This window comes from Pristiophorus japonicus, chromosome 6 (assembly GCF_044704955.1).
Source record: "Pristiophorus japonicus isolate sPriJap1 chromosome 6, sPriJap1.hap1, whole genome shotgun sequence".
Taxonomy (NCBI): Eukaryota; Metazoa; Chordata; class Chondrichthyes; family Pristiophoridae; genus Pristiophorus; species Pristiophorus japonicus.
The window spans coordinates 245,597,538-245,614,531 of NC_091982.1; the positions used below are offsets into that span (position 1 = coordinate 245,597,538).

At 49.3% G+C, this 16,994-nt stretch overlaps 1 protein-coding gene across 1 annotated transcript in view; it reads left to right on the plus strand.

Annotated features, from left to right (window-relative positions):
* LOC139265439 (nucleotidyltransferase MB21D2) overlaps window positions 1-15,687 on the plus strand; it is a 63,743-nt gene extending 48,056 nt beyond the window's left edge. The window contains exon 2 of the mRNA XM_070882444.1: window positions 14,267-15,687. Coding sequence (XP_070738545.1) covers window positions 14,267-15,558 — 1,292 coding nt within the window. The 3' untranslated portion in view covers window positions 15,559-15,687. The remainder of the gene's footprint in view (window positions 1-14,266) is intronic.
* Window positions 15,688-16,994: the final 1,307 nt, after the last annotated feature.

The following is a 16,994-nucleotide window of genomic DNA, read 5'->3' on the forward strand; positions in this document are numbered from 1 at the left end:
AAGTTACTATTGAATCTGCTTACACTGCCCTTTCAGGCAGCACGTTCCAGATCATCATAACTTGCTGTGTGAAAAAATTCTCCTCATCTCGCCTCAGGTTCTTTTGCCAATTACCTTAAATCTGTGCCCTCTGGTTACCGACCCTCCTGCCATTGGAAACAGTTTCTCCTTATTTACTCTGTCAAAACCCTTCATGATTTTGATTCATGACCTCGATTAAATCTCCCCTTAACCTTCCCTGCTCCAAGGAGAACAATCCCAGCTTCTCCCGTCTCTCCACGGAGCTCCAGTCCCTGATCCAAAAGTGCGCAATGTGGGCAAAGACCACCTTTTGTTTTGTGCGAGTAAATAGCGACGGAGAGAAGGAGCTTGGACAATTGGATAATGAAGCCAAGCACAAACAGCGGCAGGAGCGCACGGCAAACCAAGCACCCCACCCACCTGTCCCTCCGACCACCGTCTGCCCCACCTGTGACAGAGACTAGGTCCCGCATTGAACTCATGTTAGTGTGGAAGCAAGTCATCCTCGACTCCGAGGGACTGGTTAAGAAGAAGAAGAAGAAGAAGAAGGGTAATTAAAATGGAGGGATTTTTCTAGGGTTGTGTCAGATCCTCGAACACGGTTGCAAGGCAGTTGTTCAGTGACGTGCGGAATAATGCGATCAGAACAGAGGAAGGTGAAATATACACTGACGTCACAGTGACATGCTGTGTAGGTCAGAGTGACCTAGGTGGCTATTGGATAATTTTGTCTCCTCAGTGATGTAAGTGATGCTGACTTCAGGGAATTGCTTGTAACACATGGAAGAGCAGAGTAACATTAACATAACCTTTCATGTGTTGGGTGCAACAGAGAGAGAGAGTTGCGCACCATACATGCACTGCAAGTTCCAAGGTGAAATTTCTGCTGAACACAGCACTGGCGGCAAAGGACCAAGCTTGAATTTTATATACCTTAAAAAGCACCACAGTTGTAGAATTTAACAGTTGTGGGTTCATGTCCCACTCCTGAGACTTGAGCACAAAATCTGACGCTCCCAGTGCAGTACTGAGGGAGCGCCGCACAGTCGGAGGTGACATCTTTTGGATGAGGGCAGTACTGAGGGAGCACTGCACTGTCGGAGGGGCAGTACTGAGGAAACGCCGCACAGTCGGAGGGGCAGTACTGAGGAAACGCCGCACTGTCGGAGGGGCAGTACTGAGGGAGTGCTGCACTGTCGGAGGGGCAGTACTGAGGGAGCACTGCACTGTCGAGGGGCAGTACTGGGGGAGCGCAGCACAGTCGGAGGTGACATCTTTCGGATGAGACGTTAACCCAGGCCCCGTCTGCCCTCTCAGGTGAACGTAAAAGATCCCATGGCACTATTTCAAAGAGCAAAGGAGTTCTCCCGGTGTCCTGCCCAATATTTTAGCCCTCAGTCAATATCACTTTTTAAAAAAAAAGAGATTCATAGAAACATAGAAACATAGAAAATAGGTGCAGGAGTAGGCCATTCGGCCCTTCTAGCCTGCACCGCCATTCAATGAGTTCATGGCTGAACATTCAACTTCAGTACCCCATTCCTGCTTTCTCGCCATACCCCTTGATCCCCCTAGTAGTAAGGACCTCATCGAACTCCTGTTTGAATATATTTAGTGAATTGGCCTCAACAACTTTCTGTGGTAGAGAATTCCACAGGTTCACCACTCTCTGGGTGAAGAAGTTCCTCCGCATCTCGGTCCTAAATGGCTTACCCCTTATCCTTAGACTGTGACCTCTGGTTCTGGACTTCCCCAACATTGGGAACATTCTTCCTGCATCTAACCTGTCTAACCCCGTCAGAATTTTAAATGTTTCTATGAGGTCCCCTCTCATTCTTCTGAACTCCAGTGAATACAAGCCCAGTTGATCCAGTCTTTCTTGATAGGTCAGTCCCGCCATCCCGGGAATCAGTCTGGTGAACCTTCGCTGCACTCCCTCAATAGCAAGAATGTCCTTCCTCAGGTTAGGAGACCAAAACTGTACACAATACTCCAGGTGTGGCCTCACCAATGCCCTGTACAACTGTAGCAACACCTCCCTGCCCCTGTACTCAAATCCCCTTGCTATGAAGGCCAACATGCCATTTGCTTTCTTAACCGCCTGCTGCACCTGCATGCCAACCTTCAATGACTGATGTACCATGACACCCAGGTCTCTTTGCACCTCCCCTTTTCCTAATCTGTCACCATTCAGATAATAGTCTGTCTCTCTGTTTTTACCACCAAAGTGGATAACCTCACATTTATCTACATTATACTGCATCTGCCATGCATTTGCCCACTCACCTAACCTATCCAAGTCGCTCTGCAGCCTCACAGCATCCTCCTCGCAGCTCACACTGCCACCCAACTTAGTGTCATCCGCAAATTTGGAGATACTACATTTAATCCCCTCATCTAAATCATTAATGTACAGTGTAAACAGCTGGGGCCCCAGCACAGAACCTTGCGGTACCCCACTAGTCACTGCCTGCCATTCTGAAAAGTATCCATTTACTCCTACTCTTTGCTTCCTGTCTGACAACCAGTTCTCAATCCATGTCAGTACACTACCCCCAATCCCATGTGCTCTAACTTTGCACATCAATCTCTTGTGTGGGACCTGGTCATTATCACATTGTTGTTTGTGGGAGCTTGTTGTGTGCAAATTGGCTGCAGTGTTTCTTGCATTACAGCAGTGACTTTGCTTCAAAAGTACTTCATTAGCGGTGAGGCCCTTTGGGATGTCCTGAGGTGGTAAAAGGCGCTATAGAAATGCAAGGCTTTTCTCTTTTTAAGCCAAGAATGGCCAGCTTTTTTCCTGGTTGTGGAACTCCTTGGCAACGTTCCCTCTAAGCTGAATGGCCATGCAGGTGTCTGCTGATCCCTGTCAGCCCAGGAACTGGCTGTTCCAATCTGAAATCCCGCACATGGGCCGTTAAAGGGGCAGCGCACCCATAGAAAGTTAGGGAGAATGTTGCTCTCCATCTTTCCTTCTTCCTAACATCTGTAGGCTGCTGAAGGTTGAGTTTGGTGATGCCTTACCATAACTCACTTCTCGCCTTCCCTTGTATTCTATCCTACTTGCTGTTTGCCCTGCCCCACGGACCTTGGCAACTTGACTAAGGTTTCCCAATTCTATATAAATAACTAATGGAAGGCCACGGAATTTATTTTACATGCAAGTCAATCATTTTTTTTTTACCAACGCAATACTGTGGATAGGTGCCTTAGAGAGGGGGAAGAAAAGATTTACGAAAATGGTTCCAGGGATGAGGGACTTCAGTTACATGGATAGACTGGAGAAGCTGGGGTTGTTCTCCTTGGAGCAGAGAAGGTTGAGAGGAGATTTGATAGAGGTGTTCAAAATCATGAGCGGTCTCGACAGAGTAGATAGAGAGAAACTGTTCCCATTGGTGGAAGGGTCGAGAACCAGAGGACACAGATTTAAGGTGATTGGCAGAAAGGCGACACGAGGAAAAACCTTTTTACGCAGCGAGTGGTTAGGATCTGGAATGCACTGCCTGAGGGTGGCGGAGGCAGACTCAATCATGGCTTTCAAAAGGGAATTGGATAAGTACCTGAAGGAAAAAAATTGCTACGGGGAAAGGGCGGTGGGGGAGTGGGACTAGCTGAAGTGCTCTTGCAGAGAGCCGCCACGAGCTCGATGGGCCAAATGGCCTCCTTCTGTGCTGTAACCGTTCTATGATTCTCGATGGGCTGAAGGGCATATTGTGGCTGGGTGTGACTGATGGACAATACTTGCTTTCTATCCCAGGAACAGGCTCCCTTTGCAGCAGCTCACAAGCTCTTTGGCATCTGCAGAGATATCACTCCCTAGCGGAAGGACGTCCAAAGGTGAGGGTTGCAGAGATGGGTCACTTCCACAGTTGTAACCACGCAGTCTCTGAGCCGCTCAGCTGGGGCAAGAGGCAAGAGGCAGCGTAGCTTGCTCTCTATAATCCCGTAGCGAATCCCCATCATTGTTCACACCCACTGAGAGGTTTGCTGAACCTACCAGATAGATCAAAAGTCTGGTCCGAACACTGCAGCAAGCCCACAATATCAGTCTCATGCTCTCTCTTGCTCGCTCTCTCGCTCTGTCTGCCTCTCACTCTCTCTCTCTCTCTCTCTCTCTCTCGCTCGCTCTGTCTGCCTCTCACTCTCTCTCGCTCGCTCTGTTCTGCCCCTCTCTCGCTCGCTCTGTCTGCTTCTCTCTCTCTCTCGCTCTGTCTGCCTCTCACTCTTTCTCGCTCGCTCTGTTCTGCCCCTCTCTCGCTCGCTCTGTTCTGCCCCTCTCGCTCGCTCTGTCTCACTCTGTCTTTCTCTCTCTGCTTCTCTCTCTCTCGCTCTCTGCCTCTCTCGCTCGCTCCGTCTGTCTGCCTCTCTCCCTCCGTCTGTCTGCCTCTCTCGCTCTCTCTCTCTCTCGCTCGCTCACACTCAGTCTCACTCTCTCAGCTTGCTTATGTCTCTTGCTCTCTCTCTCTCTCTCTTCTTGTCAACTCTTGCTCTCCTGTTCCCTCATTAGTTTCCAAAGTTCAAGTCAACCTAAAATTAATGTACAGCCTAGTCTAAAAGAAGTTGCACAATCTTCACCATCCAATATTGTAAATTAAAAGAAATGCAGGAATTTTTATATTTCTAGCAAAAGTAGATAAGGGAAGAGGGATGGTACAGTCCAAATACTGTTAATGAACCCCTGGGAAATTAAGTAGTATTTAATTAAATCACTAATTACATTTAATAATGACTATTTCAGAAATTAATTACTGACTCAATTTAATAATTAGATTTATTTAACATTAATTTAAAGCATATATAAATGCATCCATCCATTTTAAGATATCAACCACTACTATTGATATCAATTTAATATTTCCTTTTATTAATTTGTAATTGGGAACATAGGAACAGGAGGAGGCCCGTCAGCCTCTCGAGCCTATTCTGTTATTCAATTAGATCACAGCTAATCGGTAACTTAATGGCATCTACCTGCTTTGGTTCTGTAACCCTTAATACTCTTACCTAACAAAAATCTATCAATCTAAGTTTTGACATTTTCAAGAGAGTTCCAGATTCCCACTACCCTTTGTGTGGAGAAGTGCTTCCTGACATCACCCCTGAACAGCCTGGCTCTAATTTTAAGGTTATGCCCCCTTGTTATAACCGTGACTACACTTCAAAAGTACTTCATTGGTTGTAAAACACTTTGAGATATCTGGTAGTCATGAAAGGCGCTACATAAATGCAAGTCTTTCTTTTTGTTCTGGACTTCCCCCACCAGAGGAAATAGTTTCTCTCAATCTACCCCATCAACTGCTGTGCTTCTCTTAAACACCTCGATTAGATCACCCCTTAACTATACTCAAGGGAATACAAGCCCAGTCTGTGCAACCTGGCCCCATAATTTAACCCTTTGAGCCCCGGTATCACTCTGGTGAATCTGCACTGCTCCCGTTCCAATGTCCTGAGGGGCGGGGCCCAGAGCTGAACGCAGTTATTGCAGATGAAAGAAAGACTTGCCTTTCTATAGCGCCTTTCACGACCACTGCACGTCTCATAGCACTTTGCAGCCAATGAAGTATTTCGGAGTGTAGTCACTGTTGTAATGTGGGAAACGCAGCAGCCAATGTATGCACAGCAAGTTCCCACAAGCAGTTATGTGATCATGACCAAATAATCTGTTTTTGTTATGTTGATTGAGGGATAAATATTGACCAGGACACCGGGGATAACGTCCCTGCTCTTCTTCGAAATAATAATAATACATTTTACTTATATAGCACCTTTAACATAGTAAAAAGGCGCTTCACAACAGTGTTACAGACAAACAGATACATTTAACACTGAGCCACAAAAGAAATTAAGGCAGATGATCAAAAGCTTGTTTAAAGAGGTAGGTTTTTATGAACGTCTTAAAGGAGGATAGAGAGCTAGAGAGGCGGAGAGGTTTAGGGAGGGAATTCCAGTGCTTGGGGCCCAGCAGCTGAAGGCACGGCCCTCGATGGTTGAGCAGTTATAATCAGGGATGTTCAAGAGGGCAGAATTTGAGGAGCGCAGACATCTTGTGGGATTGTGAGGCTGAAAAGGATTACAGAGCTAGGGAGGGGCAAGTCCATGGAGTAATTTTTAAATATGTGCCATGGGATCTTTGACATCCACCTGAGAGGGCAGACGGGGCCTCGGTTTGACGGCACCTCCGACAGTGCAGCACTCCCTCAGTACTGCCCTGGAGTGTCAGCCCAGATTTATGTGCTCAAGTCCCTGGTGATGGGGTCTGTCCAGAGCTTTACACAACTGTAGCATAACTTTCACCCCTTTGTATTGCAGTCCCTGTGAGATGATGCACAACGTCCCATTAGCCATTTAACTGATTTGTTTATGTACCTGGCCACTAGTTTTTAGTGATTTATGTACATGGACCCTATATCTCTCTCCACCTACACAGTTTCTAGCGTCTTGCCGTTTAGAAAATACTCTGATCTATCTATCTTTGGTCCATACTTACCCACATTGAACTCCATCTGCCACAGTTTTGCCCACTCAATTAGTCTGTCTATGTCCTTTTGCAACTTTCTGCTCCCAACTTACTGTGCCAACTAACTTGGTGTCATCAGCAATCTTCGATATGGAACATAAGAATTAGGACCAGGAGTAGGCCATTTGGCCCTTCGAGCCTGCTCTGGCATTCAATAAGATCATGGCTGATCTGATCTTGGGCTCAACTCCACTTCCCCACCCGCTCTCATAACCCTTTATTCCCTTATCGCTCAAAAACTTGTCTATCTCCGCCTTAAATATATTCAATGGCCCAGCCTCCACAGCTCTCTGGGGCAGAGAATTCCACAGATTTACAATCCTCTGAGAGAAGAGATTCCTCCTCATCTCAGTTTTAAATGGACAGCCCCTTAATCTTAAACTATGCCCCCTCTAGATATACAGCTCGCTATTCCTTCATCCAAATGATTGATAATTCCAGCTCTTCTTACTCTCCACCTGTATATCTGTGGGCAATGCGAGAGGGCATCAGAGTGACATTTTAACCAAAAATACCCAACATTTCCCAGGAGCCAGCTGGTCTGGTAGCCATTTTAGCTCGATTGCACTCCTGTCAAGCACCTTGGGACGTTTGTCTATATTGAAGGCACTTTATAGTGTCAGCTGTGGCTCAGTGGGCAGCACACTTGCCTCTGAGTCAGAAGGTCGTGGGTTCAAGTCCCACTCCAGAGACTTGAGCACAAAGGCTTTTTCTTTCTTTTAGGCTGACACTCCCAGTGCAGTGCTGAGGAGTGCTGCACTGTCGGAGGTGCCGTCTTTCAGACGAGACGTTAAACTGAGGCCCGGTCTGCCCTCTTGGGTAGATGTAAACGATCACATGGCACTATTTTGAAGAAGAGCAGGGGAGTTATCCCCGGTGTCCTGGGCCGATATTTATCCCTCAATCAACATAATGAAACAGATTATCTGATCATTATCACATTGCTGTTTGTGGGAGCTTGCTGTGTGCAAATTGGCTGCCCGTTTCCCCCATTACAACAGTGACCATGCTTCAAAAGTATTTAATTGGCTGTAAAGCGCTTTGGGTCGTCCGGTGTCCTTGAAAGGCGCTATATAAATGCAAGTCTTTCTTTCTTTTTATAAGGAGAAACTTCTTTACTCAGAGAGGGGTGAGAATGTGGGACTCGCTGCCTCAGGGAGTGGTTGAGGCGAGTAGCTTTGATGCTTCCAAAAGGAAACTAGCCAAGTACGTGGGAAAAAAGGGAATAGAGAGATTTGCTGACAGGCCAAGATGAGGCAGATAGAATGGGAGGAGACTGGTGCGGAGTATAAACACCAGCACAGGCTAGTGGGGCCGAATGGCCTGTTTCTGGGCTGGATATTCTGTGAATAGACCGTCCGAGCCGGATTTAAATGGTGCTGTGCCTGTTGTGCTGAAATTCGTTACGGGGAACATCTGCTGATTTTGGGGTTAAGGGGAATATTTAATAGAGACATTCAAAATTAGAATGGGTGTCGAAAGAGCCGGCACAGTCACGATGGGTGAATGGTCTCCTTCTGTGCTGTGCGATTCTGTGATTCTATATTTTCCAGGGGCCTGGCGAATGACAAGAGAGAGCCTTGAAGCCACGTAAATATCCTAGTGCCTGTCCCATGGGTTACTGTAAAGGGCTTAACTATAAAATACTGGTTGGATCTCTCTTATCCAGCACCCTGGGGACCTGGCCTGTGCTGGATAAGAACATTTGCCGGACTACAAAACGTGCCTAATCACTTTTTAAATTATTATTTTTTTGTTTAAAAACTGATATTGACGATTAGGCACGTTTTGTAGTTGAGAGGACAAAGTCGGCTGAAGTATTGCCGGCTCTCTGAACTAATACTTAAAACAATGACGATCGCTCGTCTTTAAAAAAAAAAATCTCAAGGGCAGACGTCGGACTTCACATCGAGGGAAACACTGCCGATCTTTCTCGGCTAACCTGCAGCCCACGGCCACAGGTACACGTTGACCCCGCTGCCCCGAGAGTTGGTTGCCTCCGCCCGAAATGAACCATGACATTAAAAACTTACCGGGTACCTGCTGACAACGCTTCGACCCGACCGAGGAGGGAACTCCAGGGGCAGCGGGGAGAAGAGGAGCAGCCAGCCCCAGGACACAGCGTGGGTTGTGACCGCCCCCCGGGAATGACGCCGGACCAGGGAGGTTGCCAGTTAAAGGAGTACCAGATAAGAGAGGTTCAACTGTACCAGGCAGCAGTCATGCTTGCAATTGCCCAGACGGAGCAAGTCGATATACCATCCGGGCATCTGAATATACAGAGCACTTATTTCATGTACCGTCCTCAAGCTAGTGCAAGGAAATAAAGAGAAAACTTGCATTTCTATAGCGTCTTTCATTACCTCAGGACGTCCCAAAGCGCTTCACAGCCAATTAAGTACTTTTTTTGAAGTGTTGTCACCTATGTTCCCTTTAATCTTTTTTGGGTGTATGCAGCCCATTCAAATTTCCACGCATGCGCGGTTTGTGAGGCCGGCAAGTGGCCTGCGCAGGACCTCCAGAGCTTATCGGGAACATTGGTAGTCACGGTAGGAAACGCGGCAGCCAATTTCCGCACAGCAAGCTCCCACAAGCAGCAGTGGGATAACGAGCCGATGATCTGTTTTAGTGATTTTTGGTAAAGGGATAAATATTGACCCAGGACACCGGGGATAACTCTCCTGCTCTTCTTGAAAAATGCGTCCACCAGAGAGGGGCAGACAGGGCGGGGCTCAGTTTAACGTCTTATCTGAAAGACGGCACCTCCAACAGTGCAGCGCCCCCTCAGCATTGCACTGGGGGTGTCGTCTTGAATTCTGTGCTCAAAGTCTCTGGAGTGGGACTCAAACCCACAACCTGCTGACTCAGAGGCTCCAAGCACTAATCATAAAGCTCCATAAAATAGCCTGGTGCTTGAAGGTTATGCAGGTATAAATGGGAGGCCAGGAAAGAGTCACAAGGTTGATCAGAAGTACCAGAGGACTGAGTCGTGAGGGAAGATGGGAAGTACTTGGATGGAACAAGGGAATATTGTAAACATATATAAAGATATAAGGTATTAAATGGTAACAACAGATTGAAGTTGTTCCAGGGACTGATTATTTCGAGCTGAAGTACTCTTGTGTTAGTCATTAATCCAGCTCCTTCACACTGTCACTCAGTAACCCCTCTCCACAGCACCCTGTGTTACTGACTATCTCTACTGATGTTAATCCAGCTCCTTCACACTGTCACTCAGTAACCCCTCTTCCCCCAGCATCCTGTGTTACTGACTGTATCTCTACTGAGGTTAATACAGCTCCTTCGCACTGTCACTCAGTAACCTCTCTCCACAGCACCCTGTGTAACTGACTGTATCTCTACTGATGTTAATCCAGCTCCTTCACACTGTCATTCAGTAACCTCTCTCCACAGCACCCTGTGTTACTGACTGTATCTCTACTGATGTTAATCCAGCTCCTTCACACTGTCACTCAGTAACCCTCTCCCCCAGTGCCCTGTGTTACTGACTGTATCTCTACTGATGTTAATCCAGCTCCCTCACACTGTCACTCAGTAACCCTCTCCCCCAGTGCCCTGTGTTACTGACTGTATCTGTACTGATGTTAATCCAGCTCTCTCGCACTGTCACTCAGTAACCCGTGTTACTGACTGTATCTCTACTGATGTTAATCCAGCTCCTTCACACTGTCACTCAGTAACCCTCTCCCCTAGTGCCCTGTGTTACTGACTGTATCTCTACTGATGTTAATCCAGCTCCTTCACACTGTCACTCAGTAACCCTCTCCCCTAGTGCCCTGTGTTACTGACTGTATCTCTACTGATGTTAATCCAGCTCCTTCACACTGTCATTCAGTAACCTCTCTCCACAGCACCCTGTGTTACTGACTGTATCTCGACTGATGTTAATCCAGCTCCCTCACATTGTCACTCAGTAACTCTCTCCCCCAGCGCCCTGTGTTACTGACTGTATCTCTACTGATGTTAATCCAGCTCCCTCGCACTGTCACTCAGTAACTCTCTCCCCCAGTGCCCTGTGTTACTGACTGTATCTCTACTGATGTTAATCCAGCTCTCTCACACTGTCACTCAGTAACCATCTCCCCCAGTGCCCTGTGTTACTGACTGTATCTCTACTGATGTTAATCCAGCTTCCTCGCACTATCACTCAGTAACTCTCTCCCCCAGTGCCCTGTGTTACTGACTGTATCTCTACTGATGTTAATCCAGCTCCCTTGCACTGTCACTCAGTAACTCTCTCCCCCAGTGCCCTGTGTTACTGACTATATCTCTACTGATGTTAATCCAGCTCCTTCACACTGTTACTCAGTAACCATCTCCCCCAGTGCCCTGTGTTACTGACTGTATCTGTACTGATGTTAATCCAGCTCCCTCGCACTGTCACTCAGTAATCATCTCCCCCAGTGCCCTGTGTTACTGACTGTATCTGTACTGATGTTAATCCAGCTCCTTCACACTGTTACTCAGTAACCATCTCCCCCAGTGCCCTGTGTTACTGACTGTATCTCTACTGATGTTAATCTAGCTCCTTCACACTGTCACTCAGTAACCCCTCTTCCCCAGCATCCTGTGTTACTGACTGTATCTCTACTGAGGTTAATCCAGCTCCTTCGCACTGTCACTCAGTAACCTCTCTCCACAGCACCCTGTGTTACTGACTGTATCTCTACTGATGTTAATCCAGCTCCTTCACACTGTTACTCAGTAACCTCTCTCCACAGCACCCTGTGTTGCTGACTGTATCTCTACTGATGTTAATCCAGCTCCCTCGCACTGTCACTCAGTAACCCTCTCCCCCAGTGCCCTGTGTTACTGACTGTATCTGTACTGATGTTAATCCAGCTCTCTCGCACTGTCACTCAGTAACCCGTGTTACTGACTGTATCTCTACTGATGTTAATCCAGCTCCTTCACACTGTCACTCAGTAACCCTCTCCCCTAGTGCCCTGTGTTACTGACTGTATCTCTACTGATGTTAATCCAGCTCCTTCACACTGTCACTCAGTAACCCTCTCCCCTAGTGCCCTGTGTTACTGACTGTATCTCTACTCATGTTAATCCAGCTCCTTCACACTGTCATTCAGTAACCTCTCTCCACAGCACCCTGTGTTACTGACTGTATCTCGACTGATGTTAATCCAGCTCCCTCACATTGTCACTCAGTAACTCTCTCCCCCAGCGCCCTGTGTTACTGACTGTATCTCTACTGATGTTAATCCAGCTCCCTCGCACTGTCACTCAGTAACTCTCTCCCCCAGTGCCCTGTGTTACTGACTGTATCTCTACTGATGTTAATCCAGCTCTCTCACACTGTCACTCAGTAACCATCTCCCCCAGTGCCCTGTGTTACTGACTGTATCTCTACTGATGTTAATCCAGCTTCCTCGCACTATCACTCAGTAAGTCTCTCCCCCAGTGCCCTGTGTTACTGACTGTATCTCTACTGATGTTAATCCAGCTCCCTCACACTGTCACTCAGGAACCCTCTTCCCCCAGTGCCCTGTGTTACTGCCTGTATCTCTACTGATGTTAATCCAGCTCCCTCACACTGTCACTCAGGAACCCTCTTCCCCCAGTGCCCTGTGTTACTGACTGTATCTCTACTGATGTTAATCCAGCTCCCTCGCACTGTCACTCAGTAACCCTCTTCCCCCAGTGCCCTGTGTTACTGACTATCTCTACTGATGTTAATCCAGCTCCCTCACACTGTCACTCAGTAACCCTCTCCCCCAGCGCCCTGTGTTACTGACTGTATCTCTACTGATGTTAATCCAGCTCCCTCGCACTGTCACTCAGTAACTCCTACTCCCCAGCGCCTTGTGTCACTGACTGGATCTTGACTGATGTTAATCCAAAACACAACATGCATCTATATAGCGCCTTTAACACACTGAAACATTCCAAGGTGCTTCATGTAATGTCATCAAATAAAATGTGAAACCAATTCATATAAGGAAATACTAGGACACATGAATAAAAACTTGGTCAAAGAGATAGGTTTTAAAGAGCGTCTTAAAGGAATGAGAGGTAAATCCAGAGTTTGGAGACAGCTGAAGGCACAGCCTCCAATGGTGGAGTGATGGAAATCGAGGATATGCAATAAAGGTGTTTAAGAAGGGAGAAAGGGATAGACCGAGTAATTACAGACCAATCAGCTTAACCTAGTTAGTGGGAAAATTATTGGAAAAAATTCTGAGGGACAGGATAAATCTTCATTTGGAAAGACGTGGATTAATCAAGGACAGTCAGCATGGATTTGTTATGGGAAGATTGTGTCTGACTAACTTGATTTAATTTTTCGAGGAGGTAACCAGGAGGGTCGACGAGGGCAGTGCGCATGATGTAGTGTATATGGACTTTAGCAAAGCTTTTGATAGGGTCCCACATGGCAGACTGCTCATGAAAGTAAAAACCCGTGGGATCCAGGGCAAAGTGGCAAGTTGGATTCAAAATTGGCTCAGAGGCAGGAAGCAAAGGCTAATGGTTGATGGGTGTTTTTGTGACTGGAATGCTGTATCCAGTGGGGTTCTGCAGGGCTCAGTGCTGGGTCCCTTGTTTTTTGTGGTATATATCAATGACTTGGACTTGAATGTTGGGGGTATGATTTAAGAAGTTTGCAGATGACGCTGAAATAGGCTGTGTGGTTGATAATGAAGAAGAAAGCTGCAGACTGCAAGAAGATATCAATGTACTGGTCAGGTGGGCAGAACAGTGGCAAATGGAATTCAATCCGGATAAGTGCAAGGTTTATTTGGGTAGGTCTAACAAGGCAAGGGAATACACATTAAATGGTACAACACAATGAAAAGTGTAGAGGAACAAAGGGACCTTGGAGTGCAGGTCCACAGATCCTTGAAGGTAGCAGGCCAGGTAGATAAGGTGGTTAAGAAGGCATATGGAATACTTGCCTTCATTAGCCAAGGCATGGAATACAAGAGCAAGGAGGTTATGCTTGAATTGTATAAAACACAGGTTAGGCTGCAGCTGGAGTACTGTGTACAGTTCTGGTCACCACATTACAGGACGGATGTGATTGCACTGGAAAGGGTGCAGAGGAGATTTACAAGAATGTTGCCTGGACTGGAGAACTTTGGCTATGAAGAAAGATTGGAGATGCTGGGTCTATATTTTTGGGAACAGAGGAGGCTGAGGGGTGACATGACTGAGGTGTATAAAATTATGAGGGGCCTGAATAGAGTGGATAGGAAGGACCTGTTTCCCTTAACAGAGGAGTCAACAACCAGGGGGCATAGATTTAAAGTAATAGGGGGAAGGTATAGAGGAGATACAAGGGGAAATTTCTTCACCCAGAGGGTATTGGGAGTCTGGAACTCACTGCCTGAAAGGGTGGTAGAGGCAGAAACCCTCACCACATTTTAAAAAGTACCAAGAGCAGGAAAGTTGATTAGGCTGGATAGCTCTTGGTCGGCCAGATGGGCCAAAATGGCCTCCTCCCGTGCTGTAAATTTCTATGATTCTAACAGGCCAGTTACACAGAGATCTCGGAGGGTCATAAGGCCAAAGGTCAGCAGCCAGGAATGATGTGAAACTTAGGAGATCAACATCACCTAGCCTCCCATCCCTGATCAAATGTCACCTGCCCGGCAAGGTAGAGGCAGCTCGGTTTGGAAAAAGAAGCGATTTATTCGGGTTTTTGACCATTTGCCTTACCGAGCTCATGTTGTCCTGTCTTTGTGTTTTGCTCAGGCATGGTGCAGAAGTTGGACCAGAAGCTGCCGGTCGCCAACGAGTACCTGCTGCTGTCGGGTGGCGTGCGGGAAGGTGTGGTGGACATGGACCTCGAGGAGCTCAGCATCTACGTGCGGGGCACGGATTATGACATGGACTTCACCCTCCTGGTCCCCGCCCTCAAACTCCACGACCGTAACCAGCCAGTCACCCTGGACATGCGCCACTCTGCCCTTTGCCACTCGTGGCTGAGCCTGCGGCTCTTCGACGAGGGGACCATCAACAAGTGGAAGGACTGCTGCACTGTGGTGGACCACATGAACGGGGGCACCAACTACTTCTTCTCCCCCACCCGGGTGGCGGGCTGGTTCTACGACGCCATTGCCATGGTGCTGTCGGAGGTGCAGAAGAAGCCCCAGCGGGGGATGCCCAAGGTGGAGCGGGTGGAGAAGAACGGCACGGTGATCTCTGTCATCCTGGCCGTGGGCTCCAGCCGTATGCTCTACGACATCATCCCTGTGGTCTCCTTCAAGGGCTGGCCCGCCGTGGCGCAGAGCTGGCTGATGGAGAACCACTTCTGGGATGGCAAGATCACGGAGGAGGAGGTCATCAGCGGCTTCTACCTGGTGCCAGCCTCGTCCCTGCAGGGCAAGCGGGAGAACGAATGGCGCCTGTCCTTCGCCCGCAGCGAGGTCCAGCTGAAGAAGTGCATCTCCGGCAGCCTCATGCAGGCCTATCAGGCCTGCAAGGCCGTGATCATGAAGCTCCTGTCGCGACCCAAGGCCATCAGCCCCTACCACCTGCGCAGCATGATGCTCTGGGCCTGCGACCGGCTCCCGGCCACCTTCCTGGCCCAGGAGGAATACGCGGCCGACTTCCTGCTGGGCCTGATCGACGACCTGCAGCACTGCCTGGTGAACCGGTCGTGCCCCAACTACTTCATCCCCCAGTGCAACATGTTCGAGTACCTCTCCGACGAGGCGGCCGTGCTCCACGCCCGCAAGCTGTCCTCGGTCCGCTCCGACCCCGCCGAGCACCTGCGCACCGCCATCGAGCACGTCAAGGCCGCCAACCGGCTGAGCCAGGACCTCCACCGGCGGGGGGGCGGCGGCGGCGGCGGCTCGGGCTCGGGCACCCCCTCCCCGTCCTCGGACAGCGGCTCGGGGGACATGCGGCAGCACCACGACGACCGGCTGGCCAAGAAGCTGCAGCAGCTGGTGACCGAGAACCCGGGCAAGTCCATCTCCGTCTTCATCAACCCTGACGACGTCACCAGGCCCCACTTCAGGATAGACGACAAGTTCTTCTGAGACGGAGGGGGGGGGGCGGGGTTGGGGGAGGGGGGGAACGGAGCACGGCGTGCGCCCTGTCCCAACACACCTCTGGCCCTCCCAAAGGACCCAAACACTTTTTGAGTAGCGCTATTTAAAGCAGAGTGTCGAATCGAATCGAATCTGGTACCACTTCCCGTGTGCCGCGAGCAAACTGAAGTCCAGGGAAGACTGGACGGGGCTTCTGATGCAACCGTTCACGATAACGGTTTTGCAATTTCCTGATTTCCTTAAGCAAGGTTCTTGCGTCAGAAAGTGTTGTTTTTAGTAGATATATAAATGTAATTCCCCCCCCCCCCCCCCCCAGACTCACCAGGCGATCGCTCCGAAGCAAGTGGCGGAACCCTCCCTGGCGGTGGAAGAGCGAGCGCTGCTCCTCTCCCTCGGCGTGGCGGCGCAAAGGCTGCGGGGCTATAAAGTCTCGTCGAACCGCGGGCCGGGAACGTGGCCGGGCTCGGGAAAATCGGGCCTCGGGTTCAGTCGGGAGGTCGAGGGCCGGGGAGGTGTTTTGGTTTTTTTTTTTGGTGTTGAAATTCCCGCGGAATTTTTTGCAAAAGGGCGATGGGTTTCGGAAATATTTTGGGGGAAAATTGCGAATCGGGGACGGAGAGCCGCTTGGCTGGCCGTTTCCACCAAGCTCGGTTTGGCATCTCCCTGGGAACGAACGCCTTCAGCTTGGCGTGTGGTAGTGTCATCGTTTCACCGGACCAGGTGGACACAGGGGGTGTGAATTCGTCCCGTGCTGCTCGACTCTCCCCGTGTAGACATTTGTGCAAATGGAGACCCAGAGAGGTACGCCGTTCAGTCGCTGATCTCGGCTGGACTGGTGAAAGTTGGCCTCGGTGCCATAGGGGAAGTGGGGGGAATCAAATAGGATCCCGCTCCTGATTGCTATCCGGTGAGCTCCCTCGCTCTCGTCCACCCCTCCGCCCCTCCACCTCTGCTGGTGACTGTGTGTGCGTGCGGGGAGACGGGATTGCATTGGGCTGTGATGCGGTTCAAGGTTGAACAGCCTGCATTCACTGCTTGGGCTTGGGTGCAAAGTGTGGCTGCTGCAGTGGAAGTGTCCTACAGCGAGGAGTCAGTGAGTTTGGGGTCGGCGGGCGGAGGTGGAGGGGCAGAGGGCGGGGTGGGGGAGCGGTGGAGAAGGGAAAATGTGAGGCTCCTGTAAATACTCGCTTCCTGCAAAGTCCGCTGGCTGGGCAGAGCCGTGTTGCTACACTCCCGATCGTCACTCCTGTCCGTCTGCCGGCTCCACAGCTGGGACAGTCCAGGGCCGTCTCTTCCCGTGGAACCGTCGCGTTTGTTTGTGATGGACCCAGAGATGGAACCTGTCAAAACAGGCCGCTGTATGACGAGCATGTGGGGTCCTGAGAGAAATGTGGTGCCGTCTCCGTACCCAGATGTAAGGAGGC